The 17,465-nt window shown below is 42.1% G+C and overlaps 2 protein-coding genes and 1 pseudogene across 33 annotated transcripts in view; 1 reads left to right on the top strand and 2 right to left on the bottom strand.

Moving 5' to 3' along the window:
- The window catches only part of SNRPE (small nuclear ribonucleoprotein polypeptide E), a 196,244-nt gene that overhangs the window by 48,094 nt on the left and 130,685 nt on the right, over positions 1-17,465 (bottom strand). The window lies entirely within an intron of this gene.
- ZC3H11A (zinc finger CCCH-type containing 11A) overlaps positions 1-17,465 on the bottom strand; it is a 59,625-nt gene that overhangs the window by 32,489 nt on the left and 9,671 nt on the right. For 31 of the 32 annotated variants that reach the window (XM_050763167.1, XM_050763227.1, XM_050763190.1 and 28 more), the window contains 2 exons: positions 5,838-6,036; positions 4,279-4,398 (listed from right to left, as the gene is read on the bottom strand). In XM_050763167.1, the coding sequence (XP_050619124.1) occupies positions 4,279-4,398; positions 5,838-5,891 (174 nt within the window). In that variant the 5' untranslated portion in view covers positions 5,892-6,036. Of the gene's footprint in view, positions 1-4,278; positions 4,399-5,837; positions 6,037-15,219; positions 15,337-17,465 lie in introns of those variants that run through there. The other variant, XM_050763235.1, reaches the window with a different exon arrangement.
- LOC126951445 (charged multivesicular body protein 5-like) lies at positions 6,053-17,380 on the top strand (annotated as a pseudogene).

Genomic DNA, 17,465 nt, shown 5'->3' on the forward strand with positions numbered 1-17,465 from the left:
AAATCTGGGCCAATCTGAGCATAAAGTCAGTAATGATAGTAACAAGAGTATGACACACTGGTTAAAATAGAAAACCACATATATCAGTCCATTTTTACACTGCTATAAAGAACTACCTGAGACTGGGTAATTTATTAAAAAAAAAAAAGGCCGGGCGCGGTGGCTCAAGCCTGTAATCCCAGCACTTTGGGAGGCCGAGGCGGGTGGATCACGAGGTCAGGAGATCGAGACTATCCTGGCTAACACGGTGAAACCCCGTCTCTACTAAAAATACAAAAAAATTAGCCGGGCGTGGTAGCGGGCGCCTGTAGTCCCAGCTACTTGGGAGGCTGAGTCGGGAGAATGGCGTGAACCCAGGGGGCGGAGCTTGCAGTGAGCCGAGATCGCGCCACTGCACTCCAGCCTGGGAGACACAGCGAGACTCCGTCTCAAAAAAAAAAAAAAAGGTTTAACTAACTCACAGCTCCGCATGGCTGGGGAGGGCTCACGAAACTTACAACTATGGCAGGAGGTGAAGAGGACACAAGGCACAAACAAGGCTTACAAAGCAGCAGGAGAGTGCAAGTAAAGGGAGTCCCACATTTTTAAACCATCAGATCTCATGAGAACTCACTCATTATCACAAGAATAGCATGGGGGAAACCACCTCCATGATCCAATCACCTCCCATCAGGTCCCTCCCTTAACATATGGGGATTACAACAGAGGTGAGATTCAGGTGGGGATACAGAGCCAAACCGTATCATCACAAGTTTGCATTAACTCACATAAATAATGGGGAAAAAGCTGAAGTCTGATGAGAAATGGGGTAAAGGGTCTAAAAGTACCTCTCCACAAAATATTTATGGGAGGCTGAGGCGGGTGGATCACTTGAGGCCAACAATTCGAGACAAGCCTGGCCAACACGGCGAAACCTCGTGTCTACTAAAAAAATACAAAAAATTAGGCCGGGCGAGGTGGCTCACTCCTGTAATCCCAACACTTCGGGAGGCCAAGGCGGGCAGATCACAAGGTCAAGAAATTGAGACCTTCCTGGCCAACATGGTGAAACCCCGCCTCTACTAAAAATACAAACATTAGCTGGATGTGGTAGTCCCAGCTACTTCGGAGGCTGAGGCAGGAGAATCGCTTGAACCTGGGAAGCAGAGGTTGCAGTGAGCTGAGACCATGCCACTGCACTCCAGCCTGGCGACAGAGCAAGACTCCGTTTCAAAACAAAACAAAACAAAACAAAAAAAACCAAAAATACAAAAAATTAGATGGGTGTGGTAATGCAGGCCCACTGTCCCAGCTACTCGAGAGGCTGAGGCACAAGAATCACATGAACTCAGGAGGCAGAGGTCGCAGTGAGCTGAGATCACACCACTGCACTCCAGCCTGGGCTACAGCATGAGACTCTGTCTCAAAATAAATATATATATATAATTTGTGATAGTCCTGCTAAAGATACATAATCTTAATTTAATAATGAGGGGGAATACAAACAAACCCAAATTGAAGAACATTCTTAAAAACAATTTCTCTATAGCTACCATAAGTGTTAAGGCCAATGAAACGCAAGGCAGGACTGAGCGACTGCTGTCAACAGGAGGAGACAAAAAGAGTCACGACAACTATGCGCAACACTTGAATGTGGACTTGCTCTTTTTTTTTTTGAGAGTCTCGCCCTGTCACCCAGGCTCTTTTTTTTTTTTGAGAGTCTCGCCCTGTCACCCAGGCTGGAGTGGAGTGGTGCAATCTCAGCTCAATGCAACCTCTGCCTCCCAGTTCAAGCGATTCTCCTGCCTCAGCCTCCTGAGTAGCTGGGATTACAGGTGCCGGCCACCACACACAGCTAATTTTTGTATTTTTAGTAGAGATGGGCTTTCACCATGTTGGTCAGGCTGGTCTCGATCTCCTGATCTCATGATTCGCCCGCCTCAGACTACCAAAGTGCTGGGATTACAGGCATCAGTCACTGTGCCCAGCCTGGACTTGCTCTTTCTTTTTTTTTTTTTTTTTTGAGACGGAGTCTCACGCTGTTGCCCAGGCTGGAGTGCAGTGGCGCGATCTCGGCTCACTGCAAGCTCCGCCTCCTGGGTTCACGCCATTCTCCTGCCTCAGCCTCCTGAGTAGCTAGGACTACAGGCGCCCGCCACCGCGCCCGGCTAATTTTTTGTATTTTTAGTAGAGACGGGGTTTCACTGTGGTCTCGATCTCCTGACCTTGTGATCCGCCCGCCTCGGCCTCCCAAAGTGCTGGGATTACAGGCTTGAGCCACCGCGCCCGGCCTGGACTTGCTCTTTCTAAAATAAAAGATATTATTGTGAAAACTGGCAAACTTTGAGTGAGATCAAAGGATTAAATGGCGGTAATATTTCAATGTTAATCTTTTTCAAAAAATTATTGGGGTTGGCTGGGTGCAGTGACTCACGCCTGCAATACCAGAACTTTGGGAGGCCGAGGTCAAGTGGATCACCAGAGGTCAGGAGTTCGAGACCAGCCTGACCAACATGGCAACACCCCATCTCTACTAAAAATACAGAATTAGCCAGGCATGGTGGTGCATGCCTGTAATCCCAGCTACTAGGGAGGCTGAGGCAGGAGAATTGCTTGAACTAGGGAGGCTGAGGTTGCACTGAGCCAAGATCATACTACTGCACTCCAGCCTGGGCAACAAGAGCAAAACTCCGTCTCATAAAAAAAAAAAAAAAAAAAAAAAAAAAAAAAAATTGGAGTCAGCTGGGCACAGTGGCTCATGCTTGCAATCCCAGCACTTTGGGAGGCTGAAGTGGGTACATGACCTGAAGTCAGGAGTTCGAGCCCAGCCTGGCCAACATAGTAAAACCCCGTCTCTACTAAAAATACAAAAATTAGCCAGCCATGGTGGCAGGCGCCTGTAATCCCAGCTACTCAGGAGGCCGAGGCAGAAGAATCGCTTGAACCTGGGAGGCGGAGGTTGCAGTGAGCGGAGATCACGCCATTGCACTCCAACCTGGGCTGCAAGAGTGAAACTCTGCCTCAAAAAAAAAAAATAAATAAATGTGGGAGTCTTGCTCTGTTGCCCAGGCTGGAGTGCAATGGTGCAGCCCTCACTGCAGCCTTGAACTCTTGGGCTCAAGTATCCTCCCACCTCAGACTCCCGAAAAGGTGGGACTACAAGCACTAGCCAACATGCTCAGCCTAGTTTTCTAATTTTGATAGCTGTATTATGATTATGTAGGACAATGTCCTACTTGCTTGTAGGAAACACTAATCAAGTATTTGGAGGTAACAGGGAATGTCAGTAATTTACTCCTACACGGCTTTAAACATTTTTATACTGTATTGACAACTTTCCTCTAAGTATGCAATTTTTTAAAAATAAAAAGAAATTAACAGATACTCTCCAAATATGCATATGTATTTTTAAAGCTTAGATAGTACCAAACTATCCTCCAGAAAAATTATATCAATTTATGCTTATATCATTTAGACATTAAGTGAACATTAGTAATGTTGGGAATTTCACTGGATCATTAAAAAAAATAAAAATTGGCTAGACACGATGGCTCATGTCTGTAATCCCAGGACTTTGGGAGGCAGAGGCGTAAGGATAGCTTGAGCCCGGGAGTTTGAGACCAGACTGGGCAACATAGCGAAATCCCGTATCTATAACAAAATATATAAAATTCTTAAGTTTTTTATATATATACACACACACGTGTATATATGTATATACACACACACGTATGCATACATATACATATATATACAGATACATATATACACACACACGTGTATATACACATGTATATACGCACATATACACACATATATTCATATACACATACACATATATTCACATGTGTATATATACGTATGTATATGTGTGTATATACGTGTGTGTATATATACACGTGTGTATATATATACACATATATATTTTTTGAGATGGAATGTTGCTCTGTTGCCAGGCTGGAGCGCAGTGGTGCAATCTCAGCTCACTGGAACCTCCAACTCCCTGGTTCAAGTGATTCTCCTGCCTCAGCCTCTAAGTAGCTGGAATTATAGACACACACCACCACACCCAGCTAATCTTTGTATTTTTAGTAGAGATGGGGTTTCACCGTGTTGGCTAGGATAGTCTCCATCTCCTGACCTCGTTCTGCCCACCTCGGCCTCCCAAAGTGCTGGAATTACAGGCATGAGCCACCGCACCCAGCCTTAATATATTTTTTAGAAGTCACTTTTGTCCCTATGTTTTTTATGGGCCCACCAGGTCCCCAGACTACTTATTAACAGAAATCAAAAACTTACATCAATCTCCATGTGCCGAAACCTGCACACCTGTCGAAAACAGCGCCCTTCTTGCCATAATGTGCAAACAGTTTCATTTCCTAGTGCAGCTTCACAGTGACGGAATGGGCAGCTGTCGCCCTGTAAACAAATAGAGAACACAGAAAAAAACTGTAGCACTGAAATACACCCTAGGTAAAATACCCATAACAAGAGCTCCTGGAATTTAGATAAGCATAAATGAGTAAGAAAGGATAGGTAAGGTAGAAAACAATGGAGATGGAATGACAGGAACAAACTGAGAGCAACAAATTTATTATTTCCTATAACCTATTTCTTGACAGTACCCTTCATTTGATCTGGCATGAGTGACACAAGCTGAGACAAAGGGTTGAAAAAGACAAGTAGGAGTGTTAGATACTCTTTAAAAATATATTTTACAGTTCATCTTCAAAACTGACATACTGATTTGTGTAACTCTAGCTTGTGATGTAAATCAGAAAGTAAACAGAATTTAAATATAATTATCATATATACAATATAACTGTGCTTCACTGCATACTTTATGCAATGTAATATCTGAAATAAAATGCTACTGTTGTGCAAACTGCTATAGGTAAGATAAAATTATCATAGCTTTGCTCAAAACTCATCGTTTAAAACATAGTATCACCGGGCGTGGTGGCTCATGCCTGTAATTCCAGAACTGTGGGAGACCGAGGCGGGCAGATCACGAGGTCAGGAGTTTGAGACAAGCCTGGCCAACACAGTGAAACCCCATCTTGACTAAAACTACAAAAAGTAGCTGGGCATGGTGGCAGGCGCCAGTAATCCCAGCTACTTGGGAGGCTGAGGCAGGAGAATGGCTTGAACCCAGGAGGCAGAGGTTGCAGTGAGCCAAGATTGTGCCACTGCACTCCAGCCTGGGTGGAGAACCAGACTTGGTCTCCAAAAAAAAACAAAAAAAATCAAGATGACTGAAGAACAAACTTTTGTAACATATACATTTATAGAATTAGTCATAAAATCACAGAAAGCAATAGGTATACGTAAATAGAGCTGCAAAAGAATCAAGCAGAAAAACAGAAGTTTTGACAAAGATAAAGCCATTCTAAATATGCAAAAGCTAAATATAGATGGCTCTATATTCTCAGTACTCAGCAGGAAATCTGGGAGAAGAAAGAAGTCAAATTCAACCCATGACAGTTTCTGGAAGTACAACACAATTCACTCACTCATTTAATATAAAGTATATAAAATCAGTTAGTAAGGCATAGGTCAAAGTGCCCCCACTTCCAAAGCCACCCTGAACAGATTAACTGTGAACACTGAATGATGACTACATGCCACATGCCTTTTCACTTTTGTAGAAGATGGGAAAATTAGTTATATATAAAATGAAGAGAAAAAAACAATGAATTATTCTAAATACACTATCCTTTAAAAAACTGACAGCCAATAATAAACAGCTGGGCAAAAAATATAAATATACTAAAAACAACTTAAAATGTTGGGAAAATCTTATCCAATTCTATTAAGCAAATTGTAGAAAGAACTAATTTAAAGATGTCAATTCTTACTTTGGTACATGTAGAATAGAAAAAAAAATAGCAGTCTTCTCCTTGATTAGGCATGCTGGGTAGATTCTTAGATCAGAAGTGGCTTCTTGAAACAAGCCACTGCTTCCTCAAAGCAAGGACCAGGCTCCAAGTCCTCGTGAAATGAGTTTAATCTTCCAAATGACAACTCAATCACAGAAACTGTCTTTAAACTGTAAACCTAAAATGAGGAGACAATGAATGAAAATATTTCAGGTAAATTCTTCCTCCTTCAAATCACCATGGCTAATGAGATCATATTGCTAGAATCAAATTTTATTAATACAAACTTGCTTATACAGAGCCTTGTAAACACACAGATTGTGAATACTGTACATTCCCATCTGCAATGTAAAATTTTGGCTAGAAAGGCCATGCTGTTCTTTTATATTCTCTATGATGCTTATTACACGATTACAGCATTGTAAATAAGCATTGTTAACTAAAGATCTACATTTTATTTTTAACTCTTTTTAGAGACAGTGTTTCACTCTGTTGCCCAGGTTGGAGTGCAATGATGTGATCATAGCTCACTGCAACACTGAACTCCTGGGCTCAAGGGATTCTCCCACCTCAGCCTCCCCCAAGTATCTAGGACTATAGGCACATGCCACTACGCCCACCTAATTTTTTAAAAAAATTTTTTTGTAAAGACAGGATCTTGCTATGTTGTTCAGTCTGGTCTTGAACTCCTGCCTCAAGCAATCCTCCTCCCTTGGCCTCCCAAAATGCTGGGAATACATCTGTGAGCCAACCCGCCCAGCCTGATCTACATTATACATATATGTATAATTTGAAAGTCTCAAAACACTACATACATTTTAGATTATTAATGGGACTTAGGTTACTAACACAAGATACTTGCTAACAAAATGTATTAAAGTAGAATGTTTCATCTAAATGAAAAAGTTCAAATATTTTCATAAGCATTTTTATTTCAAAAGTATATAATCATAACTAGGTGAGAAAACCCTGTTTAGCTAGAATAACTGACGAAACAATTACTTCTGAAAGCATTTACGGATCTAGCTTACATTAATGAAGATGACTAGAGCTGTACACCAATTACAAACAAGAAGCAAAAGAAGTCTTCGGGGCTTTCCATAATAGTAAGTCCACAAAACAACAAATATTTTCTCCCCTAGTCCACGGCATACCCTGATCTCCACACTAAAACGTCCAAGCAAGCTTCTGCAAAAGCATATAACAAGAGCACATATAAGAATATGGAAGGGGTTTCCACAAACTTATATACACCATAAGATCAGGTTTCAGAAACAGTGATCTACAACTTGAAATCAATTAAGTCAAATTCAATCATATCTCCCACTAATAATTCTTAATGCAAGAATGGTATGCCATGATGAAAAGTCGCCCTGATGTTAACAACCCAGATTAGGAGTAACAGTCTGATACTAAACACGTACCCAAATGTTTAAAGTTTACATACCCTTGGACAAACAATTCAATTTCTAGAATTTATTATAAGGCAAAAGTATTAAAGGTAACAATGCACAAGAAATGTTATCACAATCTTCTTTTAATAATGAAATAGGCCAGGCGCAGTGGCTCATGCCTATAATCCCAGTACTCTGGGAGGCCAAGGTGGGCAGATCACTTGAGTCCGGAGTTTGAGACCAACCAGCCTGGACAACATGACAAAACCCCACCTCTTAAAAAACAGAAAAAAATTTAGCTGGCTGTGGTGGCGCACACCTGTGATCCCAGTTACTTGGGGGAGCTGAGGCACAAGAATCACTTGAACCCAGGAGGCAGAGGTTGCAATGAGCCAAGATTGCACCATCGCACTCCAGTTTGGGCAACAGAGCGAGACACTGTCTCAAAAAAGAAAAAAGGAAAGGAAAAAAATAATGAAATAATATCTAGAAACCTAACTGTTCAAAAACTGGAGACTGTTTTTAAAAATTATGATATATGGCCAGGCACGGTGGCTCATGCCTATAATCCCAGCACTTTGGGAGGTAGAAGTTGGTGGATCACTTGAGGTGAGGAGTTTGAGAACAGCCTGGGCACATGGTGAAACCCCATCTCTACTAAAAATACAAAAATTAGCCAGGTGTGGTAGCTCACACCTGTAGTCCCAGCTACTCAGAAGCCTGAGGCAGGGAAACTTCTTGAACCTGGGAGGTGGAGGTTGCAGTGAGCCGAGATCACGCACTGCACTCCAGCCTGGGCAACAGAGTGAGACTCCATTTCAAAAATAAATAATAATTTAAAAAATTACGGTATATTCACATAATGTGACAATATACAGCCATTAGAGTTTCATACCAGAAAGTGAATGTCGCCGTAAAAAAACAAAAACAAAAAAATCTAAAAATATGTAAGTAGCTTTGTTATTGGGTCACAGGTAGAGGCTGGAAGACTTTCGAGGTGCTTGATAGAAAAGGCCGAGAAGAAACTGCTGCTAAAGCATATGAGCATTAAAGGTGCTTAAGGTACTTATGGTGAGGTTTCAGTCAGAAATGAGGATCGAGTTATTGGAAAGTGGAGGACAGGCTTTTTTTTTTTTTTTTTTTTTTTAGATGGAGTCTTGCTCTGTTACCCAGGCTGGAGTGCAATGGCGCCATCTTGGCTCACTGTAACCTCCACCTCCCAGGTTCAAGCAATTCTCCTGCCTGTCTCCCAAGTAGCTGAAATTACAGGCTTGCACCACCACGTATGGCTAATTTTTGTATTTTTAGTAGAGACAGGGTTTCACCATGTTGGCCAGGCTGGTCTCAAACTTCTGACCTCAGGTGATCCACCCACCTCGGCCTCCCAAAGTGCTGGGATTACAGGTGTGAACCACTGTGCCCGGCAGGAAAGGTTATTCTTGTTATAAAGTGACAGAGAACTTAGAATTGTGTTCTGTTGCACAGAAGGCAGAACTTGGAAGCAATGAACTTGGGTTTTAGCTGAGGAGATTTCTAAGCAAAGTGTGGAAGGAACAGCCTGGGCTTTTCCTGCTGCTTATAGTGAAATGCAAGGAGAGAAATATATTGAGGCAAGAACTATCAAGCAAAAAGGAATAAAGAATCTGAACTTGAAAATTTAGAAAATTCTCACTCTATCCATATTGCAAAAAAAAAACAAGAATGTATGCTCTCTAGAGAAAAGGGTATGGGTGGGCAACAGTTTGTTGGAGATTAGGTGTGTGACTAGATTCAGGCAACCATCTTAGCAAAAAATGTTGCCAGCTCAAAATGAAAGACAGACATGTACAGAGGGGACGTGATGAGAAGATACACAAGGAGAAGATGACCATGTGGCTGGAGTGATGCATCTACAAACCAAGGAATGCCAAGGATTGCCAACAAACACCAGAAGCCAGAAGGGGTAAGGAAGGATCATTCCTCTACAGGCTTCAGAGGGAGAATGGCCCTGCTGAAATCGTTTTGGACATCTCACCTTCAGAATTGTGAGACAACAAACTTCTGTAGCTACCCAGTTTGTGATACTTTGTTATGGGAGTCCTAGGAACTAATACAGATTACAAGCATAGTCAAATGACCTTTGACAAAGGAGCAAAGGATAGTCTTTTCAACATGTTACTGGAACAAATGGATACCCACATATAAAAAAATAATTCTAGACACAGACTTTACACTTTTCACAAAAATAAAATGGATAACAACTTAAATATAAAAGAAAACCAATAAATTGGATTTCAATAAAAACCATTAAAATTTAGCCGGGCACGGTGGCGAATGCCTGCAATCCCAGCTACTGGGGAAGCTGAGGCAAGAGAATCACCTGAATACGGGAGGCGGAGGTTGCAGTGAGCCGAGATCATGCCACTGCACTCCAGCCTGCGCAACAAGAGCGAAACTCCATCTGAAAAAAAAAAAAAACCCATTAAATTGGAGTTCATTAAAATTAAAAAAGGTCTGCTCTGTGAAAGGTCTGTTAAGAAGCTTTAAGAAAGAAACAATGAAAAAGTCACAGGCTGGGAGAAAATATTTGCAAAACATAAGTGATAAGGTCTGATACACAAAATATATAACCCCTGAAACTCGAAAATAAGAAAACAACCCCCCAATTCAAAAAGGCAAAAGATCTGAACAGGTACCTCACCAAAGAAGGTATACAGATGGAAAATAAGCATTTGAAACCTTGCCCAACATCATACATCATTAGGGACTGCAAATTCCTTTTCTAATGGCTAAAATCCATTCAGGCACAGTGGCTCACATCTGTAATCCCAGCACTTTGGGAGGCCGAGGCAGGTGGGTCATCTGAGGTCAGGAGTTCAAGATGGGCTTGGCAAACATGGTGAGACCCCGTCTCTACTAAAAATACAAAAATTAGCTGGCCATGGTAGCACACACCTGTAATCCCAGCTACTCAGGAGGCAGAGAGAGGAGAATCATTTGAACCTGGTAGGCAGAGGCTGCAGTGAGCCAAGATCGTGCCACTATACTCCAGCCTGGACAACAGAGTGAGACTCTGTCTCAAAAAATAATAATAATAAAAAATAAAAATGGCTAAAATCCAAAATACCAAAAGCACTAAATGCTGGTGAGGATGGGAAGCAACAAGACAGAAGTCCGAAAAATCACAAAACATGGAATAGTATGCAGCCAATGAAAAGGAACAAAATCATGTCCTTTGCAGGGACATGAATGGAGCCAGAGGCTATTATCCTTAGCAAACTAACGCAGAAACAGGAAACCAAATACAGCATGTTCTCACTTGTAAGTGGGAGCTAAATGCTAAGAACACATGGACATAGAGGGGAACAACAAATGCTGGAGCCTATCAGAAGGTAGAAGGTGGGAGGAGGAAGAGGACCAGGAAAAATAACTAATGGATACCAGGCTTAATACCTGGGTGATGAAATAATCTGTACAACAAACCCTCACGACATACATTTACCTGTGTAACACCTGCACATCCTGCACATGCACCCCTGAATTTAAAATAAAAGTTAAGGCCCAGTGTGGTGGCTCACGCTTGTAATCCCAACACCTTGGGAGGCCAAGGTGGGTGGATCACTTGAGGTTAGTAGTTCAAGACCAGCCTGGCCAACATGGTGAAACCGCATCTCTACCAAAAAATACAAAAATTAGCCAGGCATGGTGGCACACAACCGTAGTCCCAGCAACTCAGGAGGCTGAGGTGGGAGAATCACTTGAACACAGGAGATGGAGGTTGCAATGAACCAAGAACACACCACTGCACTCCAGCCTGGGTGACAGTGAGTGAGACCTGTCCAAAAAAAAAAAAAAGGCTATCTGAATAATTTTCAGACGTATATGCAACAAAGGAAAAAGTTTAATAATAATAAAAAGTCATTTGAGGTCAGGAGTTCAAGACCAGCCTGGCCAACATGGCAAAACACCGTCTCTACTGAAAATGCAAAAAATTAGCCAGGCGTGGTAGCCCACACCTGTAGTCCCAGCTACTCGGGAGGCTGAGGCACAAGAACCGCTTGAACCCAGGGGCAGAGGTTGCAGTGAGCCACCATTTTGCCACTGCACTCCAGACTAGGCAACAGAGCAAGATTCTGTCTCCAAAAAAAAAAAAAAAAAAAAAAAGTTATGAAGGGGAATAAAAGGCTTAGAGGTCAATTTCACTCATGATATCAACATTCCAAAGAACATATTTGAAACTGTTACCGGTTTCAGAAAGACCAGCAACAAAATAACTGAAACAATAAAATGGTAGCTATGAAATGCAAAGACACAGCAGAATTTACAATTTTTTGGCAATGAATTTTATTTATTTATTTATTTTTTTGGAGATGGAGTTTCAAGTTTTGCTCTTGTTGCCCAGGCTGAAGTGCAATGGCACGATCTCAGCTGACTGCAACCTCTGCCTCCTGGGTTCAAGCAATTCTCCTGCCTCAGCCTCCCAAGTAGCTGGAATTACAGGTGCCCACCACCACACCTGGCTAATTTTTTTTCTTTTTTTGAGACGGAGTTTCACTCTTCCACCCAGGCTGCTGGAGTGCAGTGGTGCAACCTCGGCTCACCGCAACCTCCACCTTCTGGTTTCAAGCGATTCTCTTGCCTCAGCCTCCCAAGTTGATGGGATTACAGGCGCCTACCACCACACCCTGATAATTTATTTTTGTATTTTTAGTAGAGATAGGGTTTCACCATGGTGGCCAGGCTGGTCTGGAACTCCTGACCTCAGGTGATCCACCGGCCTCAGCCTCTCAAAGTGCTGGGATTACAGGCGTGAGCCATCTGGTCCACAACTAATTTTCAAATCAGCTTCTGAAAAGAGCCCCAAAGTTGGGCGGAGTGTGGAGAAATGGAATCCTGAGTAGATAACACTCCCTTACTAATGTTTCAACAAATAAAAACTCCTTCATAAGATCTAAGAGCTGGCCGGGTGTAGTGGCTCACGACTGTAATCCCAGCACTTTGGGAGGCCAAGGTGGGCAGACCACAAGGTCAGGAGCTCAAGACCATCCTGGCTGACCCAGTGAAACCCTGTCTCTACTAAAAATACAAAAAATTAGCCGGGTGCCTGCGGTCCCAGCTACTCGGGAGGCTGAGGCAGGAGAATGGCGTAAACCCCAGAGGTGGAGGTTGCAGTGAGCTGAGATCGTGCCACTGCACTCCAGCCTTGCCTGGGCAAGACTCCATCTCAAAAAAAAAAAAAACCAGATCTAAGAGCTACAGTGTAAAACAAGAAAAAGTAAGAGATAAAGAAAAAAAGAAAAGTTTCTTTATATATCATCTTCATACACTAAGCTTCTGTAACTTTCACTAAGGAAAAAACAAATATAATTGCTATTCAAGAAAACGGCAAGGCAAGGTGCAGTAGCTCTTGCCTATAACCATAGCACTTTGAGAGGCCAAGGCAAGAGGATCACTAGAGGCCAGGAGTTCAAGAACAGGGCAAAAGAGACCTCATCTCTAAAAAAAACAAAAACAAAAACAAAAACAAAAAAATCCACTCCAGCTTTTAAATGATGCTCCAATTACTTTATAATAAATACCATCCCATGCAAAAACACAAAACAAAGATGCACATTCATACATTTCTTAAGTTTAAAAGGAAAAAAAAAGTATCCAGGTTGCCAAGAAAAACCCAGTTACTTTTTTTTTTTTTTTTTTTTGAGACAAAGTCTCGCTTTGTTGCCCAAGCTGGAGTGCAGTGGCATGATCTTGACTTACTGCAACCTCCACCTCCTGGGTTCAAGCAATTCTCCCGCCTCAGCCTCCTGAGTAGCTGGAATTACAAGCGCCTGCCACTACGCCTGGCTAATTTTTGTATTTTTAGTAGAGAAAGGGTTTCACCACGTTGGCCAGATTGGTCTCGAACTCCTGACCTCAAGTGATCTGCCCGCCTCAGCCTCACAAAGTGCTAGGATTACAGGCATGAGCCACCACACCCAGTTAACCTGGTTACTTTTCAACAGAAAATAACTGCTTGAAAATATGAAGCCAAGAAAAATAACAGGACCTTCTCAACCCACTCTCTAGAAGTTAATGTAGGAAAAAGGAGATATTATTTTAAAATCCTCATGTGCTCAGCAAGTTTTAAAGGATATAGCATTGCTACAAATGAACATACCACTATGAAAAAGGAGTGGGGCTGGGTGCAGTGGCTCAGTAATCCCAGCAACCTGGGATTTCAGAGACGGGCAGATCACGAGGTCAGGAGTTCGAGACCAGTCTGGCCAATATGGTAAAACACCGTGTCTACTAAAAATATAAAAAATTAGCTGGGCGCGGTGGTGTGCGCCTATTGTCCCAGTTACTCGGGAGGCTGAGGCAAAAGAATCATTTGAACCCTGGAGGTAGAGGTTGCAGTGAACCGAGATCACGCCACTGCACTCCAGCCTGGGAGACAGAGCGAGACTCCGTCTCAAAAAATAAAAAAAAGAGTAAGAAAAAAACAAAGCTTAAAAAATAAGAAAACTCAGGCTGGGTGTGGTGGCTCATGCCTGTAATTCCAGCTACTTGGGAGGCTGAGGCAGGAGAATCACCTGAACCCGGGAGGTGGAAGTTGCAGTGAGCCAAGATTGTGCCATTGCACTCCAGCCTGAGCAACAAGGGAGAAACGCCTTCTCAAAAAAGTAAATAAAATAATAGTAATAATGAAGAAGAAAAAGATGACAACTGCGATGACGACGAAGAAGATGAAGACTCAAATTTCTAGCCCCTACCTTCAAAAATAGATTTCAGTAGAGGAAAGAACAGAATACACACTGATGAAAAACGTAATAACTGAATTACAAGAAATTACTGACAGGACATCTCCACGAATCCAAAGCAAAAATGCCAACATAGGTCACTAAGAGGAAAATTGTATAAGAAATGAAAATAATTCCAGAAAACTCAATTTCTATAAATAGAAATTCAAAAAAGGAATGGAATTTGTAGAGATTATGAAATAAACAATATAAGAACATTTCCCTAAATTTGATGGACTTGAGTCTTCACATTAAAGGGGCTCATCAAATGCCAGGCAGAACTTTTCTTTAAAGACATCTCTGCTATACACAGACATGGTGAAATTTGTGAATTCCAATGGTAAAGACAAAATCATACAAACTTCCAGGAAAAATCAGATTGACAACAAAGAAAATCAGACTTGACATTATTAGACTTCTCATCTGAATCTCTACATGCCAAAAGACAAAAATGCTATTCATCCAGAATTTAAAGGAGATTATGACCTTTAAGTTTAAAATTTCAAATTACATTTCACAGATAGCTCTATACCACCTATGTACTCATACTTTGAAAAATAAGAAAGTATTCTAACTTAAGAAAAAGAATTTACAAAAATGTACTCAATGAAAGTAGAAAAAAAAAAAACAGGCCAGGCACAGTGGCTCACACCTGTAATGCCAGCACTTTGGGAGGTCGAGACAGGAGAACTGCTTGAACCCAGAAGTTCAAGACCAGCCTGGGCAACATAGTGAGACCCAGTTTCTACAATAAATTAAAAAATTAGCCATGTATGGCGGCATATGTCTTTACTCCCAGCTACTTGGGAGGCTGAGGCAGAAGGACTGCTTGAGCCCAAGAGGTCGAGGCTGCAGTGAGTTGTGACTGCACCACTGCACTCTGGTCTAGGCAATAGGGCAAGACCCTCTTTCGAAAAATAAATAAATAAGCCTGGGCAACATAGTGAGACCATGTCTCCCTCCCAAAAGAAAAAATTTAGCTGGGCGTGGTCCATGCATCTGTGGTCCTAGCTACTCAGGAGGCTGAGTTGGAAGGATCACCTGAGGCCAGGAGTTTGAGACTGCAGTGAGCTATGATCACATCACTGCACTTCAGTCTGGGAGGCAGAGCAAGACTCTATCTTAAAAAACAAAAAAAAAAAAGCAAGACAAAACAAAACTTTGTGCCACATACATTACAAACTCAAAAAACAGTCATAATATTTTTACCAATAGCCAGGCATAGTGAGTCACGTTTGTAATCCCAGCTACTCAGGGAGCTGATGCTGGAGGAAGACTTGAAGGAGTTTGAGGCTGCACTGAGCTATGATCACATCACTGTATTCCAGCCTGGGCAACAGAGCAAGACACTGTCTCTAAATAAATAAAAATTTTAAAAATGTTTAAAACAGCTGCTTTGGACATCTGATTTATGATAGATAAAAAATCCTAAATAAAGCATTAGCAAACTGAACTAGCTGTATATTAAAATAGTAACATGGTCAGGTATGGTAGCTCATGCCTGTAATCCCATAGCTTTGGGAGGATTACTGACTTGAGGCTAGGAGTTTGATACCAGCCTGGGCAACACAGTGAGATCCCATCTCTAAATAAAAATTAAAATAAAATAAATAAAAATAACACTACCTAATCAAACAGGTTTATTCTGGGACTAGGAATGGGTTAACATTAGGAAACTCATTATATTTAATAGAGTAAAAGGGGTAAAAAACAAAAAACAAAATTCTGTAGTAATTTTTGAAAGACTTCAAAAAAGAAAAAATGGTTAAAAAGTGAAGAAAAGTATTTGAAGTTGTCTTTTTTAAACTATTAAAATAGCTAAAAAAAAAAAAAAACCAGAAAGGAACCTGAAGTGCGATATCCACTCAATAAAAACTTGGTAAACTATAAGGTACTTCCCAGCATAAATGCACATAATCACCAGAAATCATCAGCATATGCAATATGGTAAAACACTAGAGATAAACTAACTCAAGATGAATGAAAAAAGGACACCCATTCAACTGTCTTCACCATCTTTCAACACTGTTCCTGATGTTCTAATATATGCATTAAGAAAAAAAGGTGTTAGGCCGGGCACAGTGGCTCATGCCTATAATCCCAGCACTTTGGGAAGCCCAGGCGGGCTGATCACTTGAGCCCAGGAGTTCGAGACCAACCTGACCAACATGGTGAAACCTAATCTCTACTAAAAAATACAAAAATTAGCTGGGCATGATGGCAGATGCCTGTAATCCCAGCTACTCAGGAGGCTGAGGCAGGAGAATCACTTAAACCCGGAAGGCAGAGGCTGCAGTGAGCTGAGATCACGCCACTGCACTCCAGCCTGGTGACAGAGCGAGACAAAAAAAAAAAAAAAAGAAAGGCCGGGCGCGGTGGCTCACGCCTGTAATCCCAGCACTTTGGGAGGCCGAGACGGGCGGATCACGAGGTCAGGAGATCGAGACCATCTTGGCTAACACGGTGAAACCCCGTCTCTACTAAAAAATACAAAAAACTAGCCGGGCGAGGTGGCGGGCGCCTGTAGTCCCAGCTACTCGGGAGGCTGAGGCAGGAGAATGGCGGGAACCCGGGAGGCAGAGCTTGCAGTGAGCCGAGATCCGGCCACTGCACTCCAGCCTGGGCGACAGAGCCAGACTCCATCTCAAAAAAAAAAAAAAAAAGAAAGAAAAAAAGGTGTTTGGGTTTCTTCACAGCCGCTCAAGATGAACTGATTCTTCAGGAAAGTGAAATTAAAGCTCCACCGCCCAGCCTGAATGACTGCATTGGCATGGTGGACGGCAGGGCAGAATCCACTGACAAGAAGATTTCTAGATTGGATACTGAGCTAGTGAAGTGTAAGGACCAGATTAAGATGAGAGGGGGTCCTGCAAAGAATACCGTTACGCAGCTTGCGAGTTTTAAAACAAAAGCGGATGTATGAGCAGCAGCAGGAGAATCGCACCCAACAGTCATTCAACACGAAACAAGTCAATTACACCATCCAGTCATTGAAGGATACCAAGACCACGGCTGATGCAATGAAACTGGGAGCAGGGGAAATGAAGGCATACAAGTAAGTGAAAACTGACCAGATTGAGAATTTACAAGACCAGGTAGTGGACATGATGGAAGATGCAAATGAAATCCAAGAAGCACTGAGTCGCAGTTATGGTGGCCCAGAATTCGATGAAGACGACCTAGAAGCAGAGTTGGATACACACTGGGTGATGAGCTTGTGGCTGACAAAGACAGTTCTATTTAGATGAGGCAGTATCTGCACCTGCAATTCCAGAAGGTGTTTCCACTGACACAAAAAACCAACGATGGAGTTCTGGTGGATGAATTTGGATTGCCACAGATCCCTGCTTCATACATTTGCATTATTTAAGTACATCATGTAAAACAAACACATATTCTGGGACCATGAAATACTGATCTTTCGAAACTTACCATAAGAGATATGTTTCTGTCCT

Source organism: Macaca thibetana, chromosome 1 (assembly GCF_024542745.1).
Source record: "Macaca thibetana thibetana isolate TM-01 chromosome 1, ASM2454274v1, whole genome shotgun sequence".
Lineage (NCBI taxonomy): Eukaryota > Metazoa > Chordata > Mammalia > Primates > Cercopithecidae > Macaca > Macaca thibetana.